Below are 14,779 nucleotides of genomic sequence, written 5' to 3'. Positions count from 1 at the left end.
AGGGTGATGGGGAGGAGAGGGAGGGAGGGGGAGAGGGAGGAGAGGGAGGGAGGGAGGGGTAGAGAGGGAGGGAGGGGTAGAGAGGGAGGGAGGGGGGAGAGGGAGGGAGGGGGGAGAGGGAGGGGTAGAGAGGGAGGGAGGGAGGGAGGGAGAGAGAGAGAATTTAAAAATCATAGATAAAAAAATGATCACGTGGGTCAAAAAGTACATCACTGGATTGAAGGACACACATTCAACCCCTCTCACACACACGCTTAAAGTGAAATACTCACAAAAATCAGTGCGAGTTGACCTTTTACGTAAGGGCCCAGACATACCTCACTCATGACATGTCGTCCCTTGACAGTTTGAGTATATCGATCCTGTTAGGTATTGTTTTACAAGACGTATCACTTTCTTGCTGTAATCAATAATCAAACCGTCTTGACCTTTCAACCTGTCATTACCAAGGCAGTCTAAGATGGTCAGTCATGAGTATATAGAGTATAGTAAAGGTAGTAACGCTGTAATGATCTGTAATGATTAAAGGTCGTAGTATCAGTCTTGGCCCAGTTACAATGTCATGGCCCCTGGAGATCATGCCGGATTTTAACCTTTGACCCACATAGTGATGTCACTGCACAGGGCCTAAAACAGGGCTCAGCTTTCCTTGCTGTCTCTCAGACACGGAAATTACATGGTTTTGCTGAGTGTGTGTATAGTGTGCGTGCGTGCATGTGTGTGTCCTTCAGCTGCAAGTGGCCTCTGTTCTACTCCATTTTTGCCTTGCTGTCACATGTACATTAAGAGCAGGATTGTAGACATACAGTATGCGTTTGATTACGTACATGGCGCGTGTATCTACTCACACCGCAGACCTGATCCCCCTCTCTAGGACAGTGGTTTCCAACCTTTTCAAAACCCTTTAAGTACCCCCTGTAAATAGGCCAAGTACCCACAAGGGTCCTAGTGCCCCTGGTTGGGAACCACTGTTCTAGGAGATGTAAACTTATCGGTGTTCTCCCAGTAGGGTCCCAGCTCTGTCAATTGGTGGAGAGAGAGATGAAAGCCAGAGTCTGTAAGGAGGACAGGATGTGTAATGTGAAGAGCTCACACACACACACACACACACACACACACACACACACACACACACACACACACACACACACACACACACACACACACACACACACACACACACACACACACACACACACACACACACACACACACACACACACACACACACACACACTCAGTCAGACCCCCTGTGGAGGAAGTATGTCTTTGAAAGAGAACGCAGATGTTTGAGAGAGAAGAAGAGTGTTCTTTATTCTTTGTATACATGTCCATGTCTCCTCACATGCAATTTCATGTGACATCACTCTACCTTACCCCTGATTAGCTAGCTGCTACGCAATCATCTGGTTGCCGGCCAACAGTGTTCAGACTAACGACGATGACTTTATTGGTGATATTTATAGCACTTAATTTTGATGAAGTGGCCGGGTGTTTTCCTAAACAAGCCTACAGGGACCTAGACTGGAGGGAGGGAGAGAGAAGAAGAGATAAATTAGAAGAGACAGAGCGAGGAAGAGACAAAGACAGCGAGAGAGAGAGAGAGCCCGTGGCTTCTTGTCAACGCACCTGTGTCCAATTAGTTTGTTAATCCGGCACCTGTGTCCAATTAGTTTGTTAATCCGGTATGGACACAGGAGAGGAGGTGTGTGTGTGTGTGTGTGTGTGTGTGTGTGTGTGTGTGTGTGTGTGTGTGTGTGTGTGTGTGTGTGTGTGTGTGTCTGTTAGCAAAACAAGCCACCAGCTGGGTCCATAGAACCTGATACGGGACCTGCGTTATGTTTTTACAAAACAGCCAAAGCTTTCAGGAAGTGCATCTGCGTCACTCTGCATGGAGGTAGCTCCTACCTAGGGAATTCCTAGCTCTCTGATTGGCTCGTTAAGCCCCAGTTTGGGCAGTTGTGACGGCATTCAAATTGGTGGTGAAACCTGGGATCAAAAGTCCCCTCTGGATGGTTGATGTGGCGCAGCACTCTGTGGGGAGAGTGGTTGGCAACCGCACAGGCCAGACCCATATGTGGAATTTACAGGGAAGTTTTCTTACCAATACCCCTACAGTGTTGTCTCTAGAACAGCGGTCACTTTTACACTGAAAAAATATATAATCTCAACATGTAAAGTGTTGGTCCCATGTTTCATGAGCTGAAATAAAATATACGCATAAAAAGCTTATTTCTCTAAAATGTTGTGCCCAAATTTGTTTGCATCCCTGTTAGTGAGCATTTCTTATTTTCCAAGATAATCCATCCACCTGACTGGTGTGGCATATCAAGAAGCTGATGAAACATTATGATAATTACACAGGTGCACCTTGTGCTGGGGACAATAAAAGGCCACTCTTAAATGTGCAGTTTTGTCACACAACATAATGCCACAGATGTCTCAAGTTTTGAGGGAGTGTACAATTGGCATGCTGACTGTAGGAATGTCCACCAGAGCTGTTGACAGAGAATTGAATGTTAATTTCTCACCCACAGACCATGTGTATGGCATCATGTGGGCGAGCGGTTTGCTGATGTCAACATTGGGAACAGAGTGACTCATAGTGGTGGTGGGCTTATGGTATGGACAGGCATAAGCTATGGACAATGAACACAATTGCATTTTATCGATGGCAATTTGAATGCACAGAGATCCTGAGGCCCATTGTCGTGCCATTCACCCACCATTATCACCTCATGTTTCAGCATGATAATGCTGTACACAATTCCTGGAAGCTGAAAATATCTCAATACTCACTAGACATCTCAACCTTTGAACATGTTTGGAATGCTCTGGATTGACGTGTTGGCCAGCGTGTTCCGGTTCCCGCCAATATCCAGCAACATCGTACAGCCATTGAAGAGGAGTGGGGACTACATTCCACAGGCCATAATCAACAACCTGATCATCACTATGGAAAGGAGATGTGTCGCGCTGCATGAGGCAAATGGTGGTCACAGACACGGACTGGTTTTCTGATCCACTCCACTACCTTTTATTTTAGATATCTGTGACCAGTCATATGAAATCCATAGAATAGGGCCTAACAAATGTATTTCAATTGGCTGATTTCCTTATATGAACTGTAACTGAGTAAAATCTTTGAAATTGTTGCGTAATGCATTTATATTTTTGTTCGGTATATTTCAACGATTTCTGTGACCAACGTAAGTTATACACTAATGACCGACTTAGGTAATATTGACTCCGAGATAGAACTATTAAAAAAATCATAGCCACATTCATAGCAAAAACAAAAGTTTTCTCTTGTTAAAATATCATCAGTTATATAAATTACTTTAGAATTCAAATAACCAAGGCAGATTATTATTTTAAGGAAAAGTCTGCCTCCAAAGATTTGGTCTGGCTCTAGCCATTATATTCTCAATCTCTACATTAGTCATAGAGATTTTGGCCTGCAATCAAAAGGTGTCTCAGAGTACGAGTGCTGAGCTAAGTTACTGTATATTATCGTATTCCTTTTTATTTAAATGGCAATTTTTTTTATCCTATATCAGCACTCCTAATTTGAGACTCTTGAAGACCGAGGTCTGAAATTCTAGTTGATTAGGAGTTCCTCTGTTTAGAGGCGTGTCCAGTGTTAGAGGAAAAGAAATGACTCATTTGGGAAAGAGAGAGCAGTTGATTTGGTCCTTGTTTATGTGGGGTGGAGGTTAGAAGGGAATTTATATGGGAATTGGAAAGTGGGTGTTTTATGAAATCAGTATAATGTTCATCGTTTCGTCATAAAATGTGTCAGTGTGTGTATTAGGCATCTGAGGCGTGCTCGTACATGTGCACACACCATCTAGAAAGAAAGGTCACGGTGTGGGTGGTCGTAGAACCACAAGGAGAGGGTACTTCAGGACATCCATCCACTCTGGATGCATCCCAAATGACTCCCCATTCCTTATATGAAATCCTACTTTTGACCGTAGCCCTATGAGCCCTGTGTAAAATGAGTGCACTATATAGGGAGTAGGGTGTCATGTGGGACTCAGCCTCTGTCTCACCAAATAGGGATCCAGAACAGTAGTCTGGTCATTCTCACAGTAAAGCGAAAATGTGGTGGTTATTCCTTTAAGTCTAGTCAATTGTCTAGAATGTCCATGTGTTTCTGGGCCCATATTCACAAAGGAGGAAATTCAGACCTGAGTTACCCGTGCGTAAATGGAACATTATTCAATTTTTATGCACTTTTCTCTCTATGCGTATTCTGACCTTGGGGGAAATACCAGTGCCAGCAAGGTACACGTTTAGAGTGGCGATCAAAGAATTTGAGGTGTGTCTACAGATACGCCATATTCTGACCTAATAATTCCACCACCTTTACACACGAGGAAACCATGAATAAGGTTGAGCAAACCAAGTGAAAAAAAAGCATCTCATTAATTGTTTTCTGATATAAATATGAGCATTCTCCATGAAATTTGATTTATAAATTGATATGATAAGAGCTACATTTAATTTATGTTACAGCCTGAATTTAAAATGGTTTAAATTGAGATTTGTTGTCACTGGCCTACACAGTGACACTGGCCTACACACAATAGCTCATAATGTCAAAGTGAAATTATGTTTTTCTAAATTTTAACCCCTTTGTTATGGCAACCCTAAATTAGTTCGGTAGTAAACATGTGGGAAACGAAGGGAAACACTCAGAGATTTCACCATGAGGCAAATGGTGACTTTAAAACAGTTACAGAGTTTAATGACATGTACATATATTCCAAACTATGCATTCTGTTTGCAACAAGGCCCCAAAGTAATATTGCACAAAATGTGGCAAGTGATACATTTTTTGTCCTGAATACAAAGTGTTATGTTTCTGGCAAATCCAATACCACACATTACTGAGTACCACACTCCATATTTTCAAGCATAGTGGTGGCTGCATCATGTTATGGGTATGATTGTAATCCTTAATGACTGGAGAGTTTTCAGGATAAAAAAATAAATGGAATGGAGCTTAGCACAGGCAAAATCCTAGAGGAAAACCTGGGAAATGAATTCACCTTTCCGCAGGACAATAACCTAAATCACAAGACCAATTCTACACTGGAGTTGCTTACCAAGAAGATAGTGAATGTTCCTGAGTGTCCAAGTTACAGTTTATATAAAGTTTATATAAATCTACTTGAAAATCTATGGCAATATCTGAAAATGGTTGCTAGCAATGATCAACAACCCATTTGAGTTTGAAGAATTTTGAGAAGTATAATGGGCAAATGTTGTACAATTCAGGTGTAGAAAGCTCTTAGAGACTTACCTAGAAATACTCATGGGCTGTAAATCGCTTCCAAAGGTGCTTCTACAAAGTATTGACTTAGAGTTATGTAAATGAGATATTTCTATGTTATAACTTTGCCATTATGGGGTATTGTGGGGTATTGTGTGTAGATTGTCTTTTTTTTAATCTATTTTGAATTCAGGCTGTAACACAACGAAATGTGGAATACGTCAAGGGGTATGAATATGTTCTGAAGGGACTGTAGGTATAATGTCGGCTAAATGACCATTTTTTTCAGATCTATTTTACCTTATGATCGAGGAGATGAATGTGAAACCAGTCATATGGCAGGAAACGGAAACGTATATCAACATGACTGTTAGGACTGTTTATGCCCCTTTCCCACAGTGAAGTAGTGTGCCGTTATGCCGAATTTGAATCGTATGACCTTATAACTTGAAGGGATAAAACGTGGAGACACAAGCCAAATTGGATGACAAAGGCAAAGAGCCACTCTAAATGTAACCTTTGTGTTCTCTAGGATGTTTTAATCGTGTGCCCCAACTTTTCCTGTTTCTTTCAATTTGTAGGCTATAGCCTATGTTAATAAATATTGTTAGCCACTATCGATAGCAAGTCATAACATAGTATATTTAACTTCCAATTCAGTATTCATTCCCTTCATTCCCTACATTGGTATTATTCCATTCCATTGTTTGATTTAGCCGACCTTTATTTATGTCCTCTGTAAACGCGGTTACGTCATTTTGGTTTGTGGCTGAGGGTCAAGTAATTGTGGATGGTGTTTAATGAAGACCAAATACAAATTGTAGTAAAAAAAAAGAAGAAATTGGGACATGCAGGGTTATTAAATCATGATGGAGCTTATTATGGAGCTCAAACCTTTACTTAGAACTTGCTATCACACAGTTCCGTGATCAGTGAGGGCCCTGAGCAAGGCAGTTAACCCACTGTACCCCGGGCGCCGAAGACGTGGATGTGGATTATGGTAGCCCCCCCCCCCACACCCACACCTTTCTGGTTCAGAGGGGTTGGGTTAAATGCGGAAGACACATTTCAGTCGAAGGCATTCAGTTGTACAACTGACTAGGTATCCCCCCTTTCCAATTACGGTATATGTATTATATCATACTACGCTATACTCTTCTCCATATTCTAATTATATTTACATTTACATTTACATTTAAGTCATTTAGCAGACGCTCTTATCCAGAGCGACTTACAAATTGGTGAATTCACCTTCTGACATCATATTGTAGGCTAAACTACTTCCAACGCTTACATTGATGAACTTTAAGGTGGCAACTTTCAGAATTAATCAAAACACCTTTTTTAAATTCATGCGTAGAGGCTCTGTTTTTCCATGAAGTACGATTCATGATTATTCCCCTAATCAAAAAATCATGTCTACAATCAGAGGTTTAAAATCTACCCATGGGTTCTGAGACGGAGACAGATAGGCAAATGCTTTCATGGCTATCTTTCTATATTCCGAACGCATTCTCTATAGTCTACATTCAAGTCTTGTGCTGATCAAATTCAAATTAAGGGTACACCACATTTGCTTTAGAGAAATAAAACAGAAAAAAATGAGTTGAACAAAAAACTCCTAGATGAAATTGGTAGGCCACCCAGGGGATGTGTTTTCTGGGGTTGAAGTAAATGTATTCAGTGTGCACAAGGAAACCACGCCCACAAACCTGGTTTTGCCCCTCCATACGGTAAATCTGAATACCAACTACTGAGAAGTACGTAGGAAAGGAGTGCGTAGTCTGGATCGGCCCCGAAGTGTCTCAGGGCTGACCTAGGATCGGTTGACCATTTAAATCATAATGAATAAGAGCGGGGGACCTGATCCTAGGTCAGCGCTCCTACTTACGAGATGCTTTGTGATTACATGTCTGGTCACGTTGAATGAGATTGTAATTCATACTGTTTGTATCTCATCACAGGACCCCAGGTTCAATGCAGAGGTGGATCAGATTACAGGCTACAAGACCCAGAGCATCCTGTGTCTGCCCATCAAGAACCATAGAGAAGAGGTGAGACACAATTGACTGTGAAAGTAACCGCCCCTTTACGCTTCACTTCCGGGTCATGCCCTGTGCGGTTTTGAATGGGCTTCAAGGGAGACTGTGAATACTTCAGAAAGTATTCACACCCCCTTGACTTATTCTACTTATTTTTTTATGTTACAGCCTGAATTTAAAACGGTTTATATTGAGATTTGTTGTCACCGGGCCAACACACAATCGAACTCATAATGTCAAGGTGGAATTGTTTTAACAAATTAATTAAAAATGAAAACTTGAAATGTCTTGCGTCGATACGTTTTCAACCCCTTTTGTTGTGTCAAGGCTAAATTAGTTCAGGAGTGAAAATGTGCTTAACAAGTCACATAATAAGTTGCATGGACTCACGCTGTGTGCAGTAATAGTGTTTCACATTATTTTTGAGTGACTTTCTCATCTCTGTACCTCACATATTATCTGTAAGGTCTCTCAGTCGAGCAGTGAATTTCAAACACATTCAACCACAAAGACTAGGGAGGCTTTCCAATGACTAACAATGAAGGACACCTAATGGTAGCTGATATTGAATATCCCTTTGAGCACAGTGAAGTTATTAAATATACTTTGGATGGTGTATAAATACACCCAGTCACTGCAAAGAAACAGGCGTCCTTCCTAACTCAGTTGCTGGAGAGGAAGGAAACCGCTGAGGGATTTCACCATGAGGCCAATGGTGACTTTAAAACAGTTAAAGAGTTTAATGGCTGTGATAGGAGAAAACTGAGGATGGATCAACAACATTTTAGTTTCTCCACAATACTAACCGAATTGACAGAGTAAAAAGAAGGAAGCCCGTACAGAATAAAAAATATTCCAATACATGCATCGTTTTTGCAACAAGGCCCTAAACTGGTTCAGTCTTTCCATCATACACTGGGAGGTTAATTCACCATTCAGTAGGACAATAACCTATAACACACAGCCAAATCTACACGGGAGTTGCTTACCAAGAAGACAGTGAATGTTCCTGAGTGGCTGAATTACAGTTTTGACTTAAGTCTATGTTAAAATATATGGCAAGACCTGAAAATGGTTGTCTAGCTAGCACTGATCAATGACCAATTTGACTGAGCTTGAAGAATTTTGAAATTAATAATGGGAAAGTGTTGCACAATCCAGGTGTGAAAAGCTCTTAGAGTCTTACCCAGAAAGACACACTGCTGTAATCGCTGTCAAAGGTGATTCTAACATTGACTCAGTGTTATTTTATAAATATATATATTTTTTTACAAATGTTAGAATTTTTCTTCCACTTTGACATTGCAGAGTATGTTGTGTAAATCATTGACAAATATTGACAATTTAATACATTTTAATCCCACTTTGTAACACAACAGAATGTGGAAAAAGTCAAGGGTTGTGAATGCTTTTTGAGGGCACTTTACCTCAGAGTTTACAATTGAGCAATTGAGGTCAGATAGAAATCATTTCATTTTTTTGCTCCTGTTCATCTTTCTGTTTTCTACTCTTTGTAGTTGTGGCTCTGCGTTTTGATGGATGCTCTTCTTGCGTGTGTTTGATCTACTTCTCTCCTCTCTATTCCCCCTCTCATCTCTTTGGTCTGCCAGGTGGTAGGAGTGGCTCAGGCCATCAACAAGAAGTGTGGAGAGAACGGTACTTTCACTGAACAGGATGAAAAGGTACTGGTGGAGAAAGACACCGGTGTTCAAAGCTCTCTTTCTCTGTAAATGCCATGCTCTGAATCAAGCTCATAGTCTTGATTTCCCTGACAGGACTTCTCCGCCTACCTGGCCTTCTCCGGGATCGTCCTACACAACGCCCAGCTCTACGAGACGTCCCAGCTGGAAAACCGACGCAATCAGGTATGTTGCTGTGAGTGGATTCTTATGTTCTCAAAGTGTGTGTGTGTGTGTGTGTGTGTGAGTGTGTTTGTGTATGTGTGTGCCCCTGCGTGCATATGTAACAAGCTCTCACGGTCTCACTGCAGAATAAGACATTCTCCAAACGTCAAATTTTGAAGTTGCTCCAAACGTCAAATTTCAAAGTGTTTTTGTTGCTCCTGCTGCTCTATATCGTTCCATTTTGCCAAACGTCAAATTTAGAAGTGAAATGTTATGTTTAGGCCCTCAAAGGGTTAAGGTTAGGTTTATGGTTTGGAATAGGGTTAAAACATTAAGTTTAGGCACTCAATCCATAAGGATAAGATTTGGGATAGTGTAATAATAATACAAATAAAAAAACTGAGTCCATGACTGGGATTGAATACGCAACTTTCTGATCCTGATATAATACCCAACCACCACCCCTGTTTACAACACCCTAGCAAAACCCAAGTCTACCTCGTGGTAATAGTGCTCACTATTTCCCCTAGTGGAAGCTAGCAAAACCCAAGCCAAGTTCATGGTAATAGTGCTCACTATTGCCCCTAGTGGAAGCTAGCAAAACCCAAGCCGAGTTCATGGTAATAGTGCTCACTATTGCCCCTACTGGAAGCTAGCAACATCCAAGCCTACTTCATGGTAATAGTGTTCACTATTGCCCCTATTGGAAGCTAGCAAAACCCAAGCCTACTTCATGGTAATAGTGATCACTATTGCCCCTAGTGGAAGCTAGCAAAACCAATGTTTACTTCATGGTAATAGCGCTCACTATTTCCCCAAGTGGAAGCTAGCAAAACCCAAGCCTACTTCATGGTAATAGTGCTCTCTATTGCCCCTAGTGGAAGGTTTTGACGGCATTTCTCAACGTCCTCAGGAGATGGATAGACATGCAATTTCTGGAACAATCTCCCTGGCATATGCGAAAGGTGTGTGTGGGTGTGTTTACCATGCTTTCTTGTGAGTGTGTGTTCGTGTGTTTGTGTATGAGTACGTGGGTTTGTGTTCATGCTGTCATATGTTTGTGTGTGTTAGTGGTTTACTCTGTCTCCCCCAGGTGCTGTTGGACCTGGCCAGTCTGATCTTGGAGGAGCAGCAGTCTCTCGAGGTGTTACTGAGGAAGATAGCAGGCACCATCCTCTCCTTTATGCAGGCCCAGGGCTGCACTGTCTTCATAGCTGATGGAGACTCTATGGTGGGTTCACACGTGCACACACACTCACTCACTCACTCACTCACTCACTCACTCACTCACTCACTCACTCACTCACTCACTCACTCACATACATGCTTGCCAGGGCAGTACACAGAACTTTCAGGGGGCAGGTGCTCAAAATGGAAAAAAATGGCACCCACTGGTGAAATGATGACTATCATAATTCATATCTCGCAATTTATAACATAACTGATTGCTTCTGTAGATAAGATTTGACCATTCCTGAGCATAGGCCTATTTATTTCTCGAACAACACTCATCCCAAATCGTAAGCAAGCTACAGAGTGACTCCTAAAGACATGATTGACATCGGGAAAAGGGGGTAGGCTGATCAATGGTGTTAAATCTGCTAGTTAATATTTAGATTGCGATTTATCTCCAATGCTCTTAAATATTAACTTAATAATATAGTATTCCTAATCTTCTGACTCATGTTTGGATATCGGGTGCATGCAATCTCCGTACAGGGCAGTCTCCGTACAGGGCAGTCTCCGTACAGGGCAGTCTCCGTACAGGGCAGTCTACGTACAGGGCTTCCTCCGTACATGGCAGTCTACGTACAGGGCAGTCTACGTACAGGGCAGTCTACGTACAGGGCAGTCTACGTACAGGGCTTCCTCCGTACAGGGCAGTCTACGTACAGGGCAGTCTACGTACAGGGCAGTCTACGTACAGGGCAGACTGGGAAAGACTTGACGATGTCACAACGACTTAAGGGCACTGGGTTCAGAACAACAACGACCCCAAAAAAAGGAAGAAAACACCCAAAAGGCCACTTGGCGAGTGGGAAGGCAAAGGGACAGGTACAGGGAGACCCGTATCTGTGCAGGTGCCTGATGCTTGCACATGCACACACATTCAAAGAGACAAAAGAGAGAATGAATGGAGGTGCCACAGAATGACAGAAAGAGAGAAATAAGGAGATGAATGCCTTGATTGACACTGGGTAGGCGGAGAGGGCAGCGCAGTCCACCTTGTTCACAGTTCCATGGTGAGCGAGAGAACAATTATAAAAGAGAGAGAAAGAGGAATGATCAAAGAGAAAATGGAAGAGATTGTATTGACAGTGAATAGACATGTCTCAGCGAGGAGAGAATAACTACAGGACTTCCACAGTATTCTATAGAGACCCATTCTGTTCTGTATTCCTCTTGTGTAGCTCCAGCCTTGAATACCTTTTGAGGTTTTCTATTCAGACAGCCCATTGACAACACAGCAATCTTCAATATCGTTGGTATGAATGATGATGCTTAATCAAGGGAGAGTTCAAAATAATTCCCATTCATTTCGGGATCAAGGTCTATGGATTTCCCCTAGGCCTACTCTATTGAATTGTCAATACAGACTGCATGGAATTTGGACTGAGCTCGGCCACTTTTGTACGAAAACATTGAACAAAATGATATTTCGGGTTCAACTATCCCAGACAGCATCCATTGAGAGGCCCTCAGCATTTAGCCGAGTACTCGCGATGCAATCAGCATTAACAATTGAAGGCTGTTTTGTTCCCTTGTTAGTGGGGTAAATATGAAATGCCATTGTAATAGAGAAAAGGAATGACTGCATTGAGCCCAGTCCACTAGACAATGAGAAACATTATTCTAGAAGTGCTTGTTTGTGTTCTTTCTGCCTCCTATGGATATGAGAGAAACGGAACTGAATGGGACGTGGCCTGTCTGTTCAGATCTAAACTGTAACTAGAACATAGAGTAATATGACTGCTGGTGGCTATGGAAACTAGTACATATAGTAACATGACTGCTGATGGCTATGGAAACTAGTAAATAGAGTAATATGACTGCAGGTGGCTATGGAAACTAGTACATAGAGTAATATGACTGCTGGTGGCTATGGAAACTAGTACATATAGTAATATGACTGCTGATCGCTATGGAAACTAGTACATATAGTAACATGACTGCTGATGGCTATGGAAACTAGTAAATAGAGTAATATGACTGCAGGTGGCTATTAAAACTAGTACATAGAGTAATATGACTGCTGGTGGCTATGGAAACTAGTACATATAGTAATATGATTGCTGATGGCTATGGAAACTAGTACATATAGTAATATGACTGCTGGTGGCTATGGAAACTAGTACATAGAGTAATATGACTGCTGGTGGCTATGGAAACTAGTACATAGAGTAATATGACTGCTGGTGGCTATGGAAATTAGTACATAGAATAATGTGACTGATGGTGACGATGGAAACAAGTACATAGAATCATGTGACTGCTGGTGGCTATGGAAACTAGTACATATAGTAATATGACTGCTGATGGCTATGGAAACAAGTACATATAGTAATATGACTGCTGATGGCTATGGAAACTAGTACATATAGTATTATGACTGCTGGTGACTATGGAAACTAGTACATTTTGTAATACGACTGCTGGTGACTATGGAAATTAGTGCATATAGTAATATGACTGCGGATGGCTACGGACACTAGTACACAGAGTAATATGACTGCTGGAAGCAATGGAAACTAGTACATAGAGTAATTTGACTGCTGGTGGCTATGGAAACTAGTACATAAAAGAATATGACTGCTGGTGGTTATGGAAACTAGTACATAGAGTAATATGACTGCTGGTGGCTATGGAAACTAGTACATAGAGTAATATGGCTGCTGGTGGCTATGAAAACTAGTACATAGAGTAATATGACTGCTGGCGGCTATGGAAACTACTACATAGAGTAATATGACTGCTGGCGGCTATGGAAACTAGTACATAGAATAATGTGACTGCTGGTGATTATGGAAACTAGTACATAGTCTAATGTGACTGCTGATGGCTATGGGAACTAGTACATAGAGTTATATGACTGCTGGTGACTATGGAAACTAGTACATATAGTAATATGACTGCTGATGGCTATGGAAACTAGTACATATAGTAATATGACTTCTGGTGGCTATGGAAACTAGTACATAGAGTAATATGACTGCTGGTGGCTATGGAAACAATTAAATAGAGTAATATGACTGCTGGTAGCTATGGAAACTAGTAAATAGAGTAATTTGACTGCTGGTGGCTATGGAAACTTGTACATATAGAGTAATATGACTGCTGGCGGCTATGGAAACTTGTACATATAGTAATATGACTGCTGACGACTATGGAAACTAGTACATAAAGGAATATGACTGCTGGTGGTTATGGAAACTAGTACATAAAAGAATATGACTGCTGGTGGTTATGGAAACTAGTACATAGAGTAATATGACTGCTGGCGGCTATGGAAACTAGTACATAGAGTAATATGACTGCTGGTAGCTATGGAAACTAGTAAATAGAGTAATATGACTGCTGGTAGCTATGGAAACTAGTAAATAGAGTAATTTGACTGCTGGTGGCTATGGAAACTAGTAAATAGAGTAATATGACTGCTGGTAGCTATGGAAACTAGTAAATAGAGTAATATGACTGCTGGTAGCTATGGAAACTAGTAAATAGAGTAATATGACTGCTGGTAGCTATGGAAACTAGTAAATAGAGTAATATGACTGCTGGTAGCTATGGAAACTAGTAAATAGAGTAATTTGACTGCTGGTGGCTATGGAAACTAGTACATATAGAGTAATATGACTGCTGGCGGCTATGGAAACTTGTACATATAGTAATATGACTGCTGACGACTATGGAAACTAGTACATAAAGGAATATGACTGCTGGTGGTTATGGAAACTAGTACATAAAAGAATATGACTGCTGGTAGTTATGGAAACTAGTACATAGAGTAATATGACTGCTGGTGGCTATGGAAACTAGTACATAGAGTAATATGACTGCTGGCGGCTATGGAAACTACTACATAGAGTAATATGACTGCTGGCGGCTATGGAAACTAGTACATAGAATAATGTGACTGCTGGTGGCTATGGAAACTAGTACATAGAGTAATATGCCTGCTGGCGGCTATGGAAACTGCTACATAGAGTAATATGACAGCTGGTGGCTATGGAAACTAGTACATATAATAATAGGACTGCTGATGGCTTTGGGATCGGGTACATAGAGTAATTTGACTGCTGGAAGCTATGGAAACTAGTACATATAGTAATATGACTGCTGGTGGCTATGGAAACAATTACATAGAGTAATATGACTGCTGGTAGCTATGGAAACTAGTAAATATAGTAATTTGACTGCTGGTGGCTATGGAAACTTGTACATACAGTAATATGACTGCTGGCGGCTATGGAAACTTGTACATATATTAATATGACTGCTGACGACTATGGAAACTAGTACATAAAGGAATATGACTGCTGGTGGTTATGGAAACTAGTACATAAAGGAATATGACTGCTGGTGGTTATGGAAACTAGTACATAGAGTAATAT

General features: G+C 41.3%; 1 protein-coding gene across 1 annotated transcript in view; it reads left to right on the top strand.

The window, feature by feature from the left end:
- Positions 1-14,779, top strand: part of LOC135510731 (cGMP-specific 3',5'-cyclic phosphodiesterase-like) — a 164,711-nt gene that overhangs the window by 10,782 nt on the left and 139,150 nt on the right. Inside the window, 4 exon segments of the mRNA XM_064931896.1 lie at positions 7,246-7,335; positions 8,934-9,005; positions 9,099-9,188; positions 10,261-10,398. Coding sequence (XP_064787968.1) covers positions 7,246-7,335; positions 8,934-9,005; positions 9,099-9,188; positions 10,261-10,398 — 390 coding nt within the window.

The sequence above is a fragment of the Oncorhynchus masou genome, chromosome 23 (genome assembly GCF_036934945.1).
Source record: "Oncorhynchus masou masou isolate Uvic2021 chromosome 23, UVic_Omas_1.1, whole genome shotgun sequence".
NCBI lineage: Eukaryota > Metazoa > Chordata > Actinopteri > Salmoniformes > Salmonidae > Oncorhynchus > Oncorhynchus masou.
This window is presented reverse-complemented; position numbering and strand designations above follow the sequence as displayed.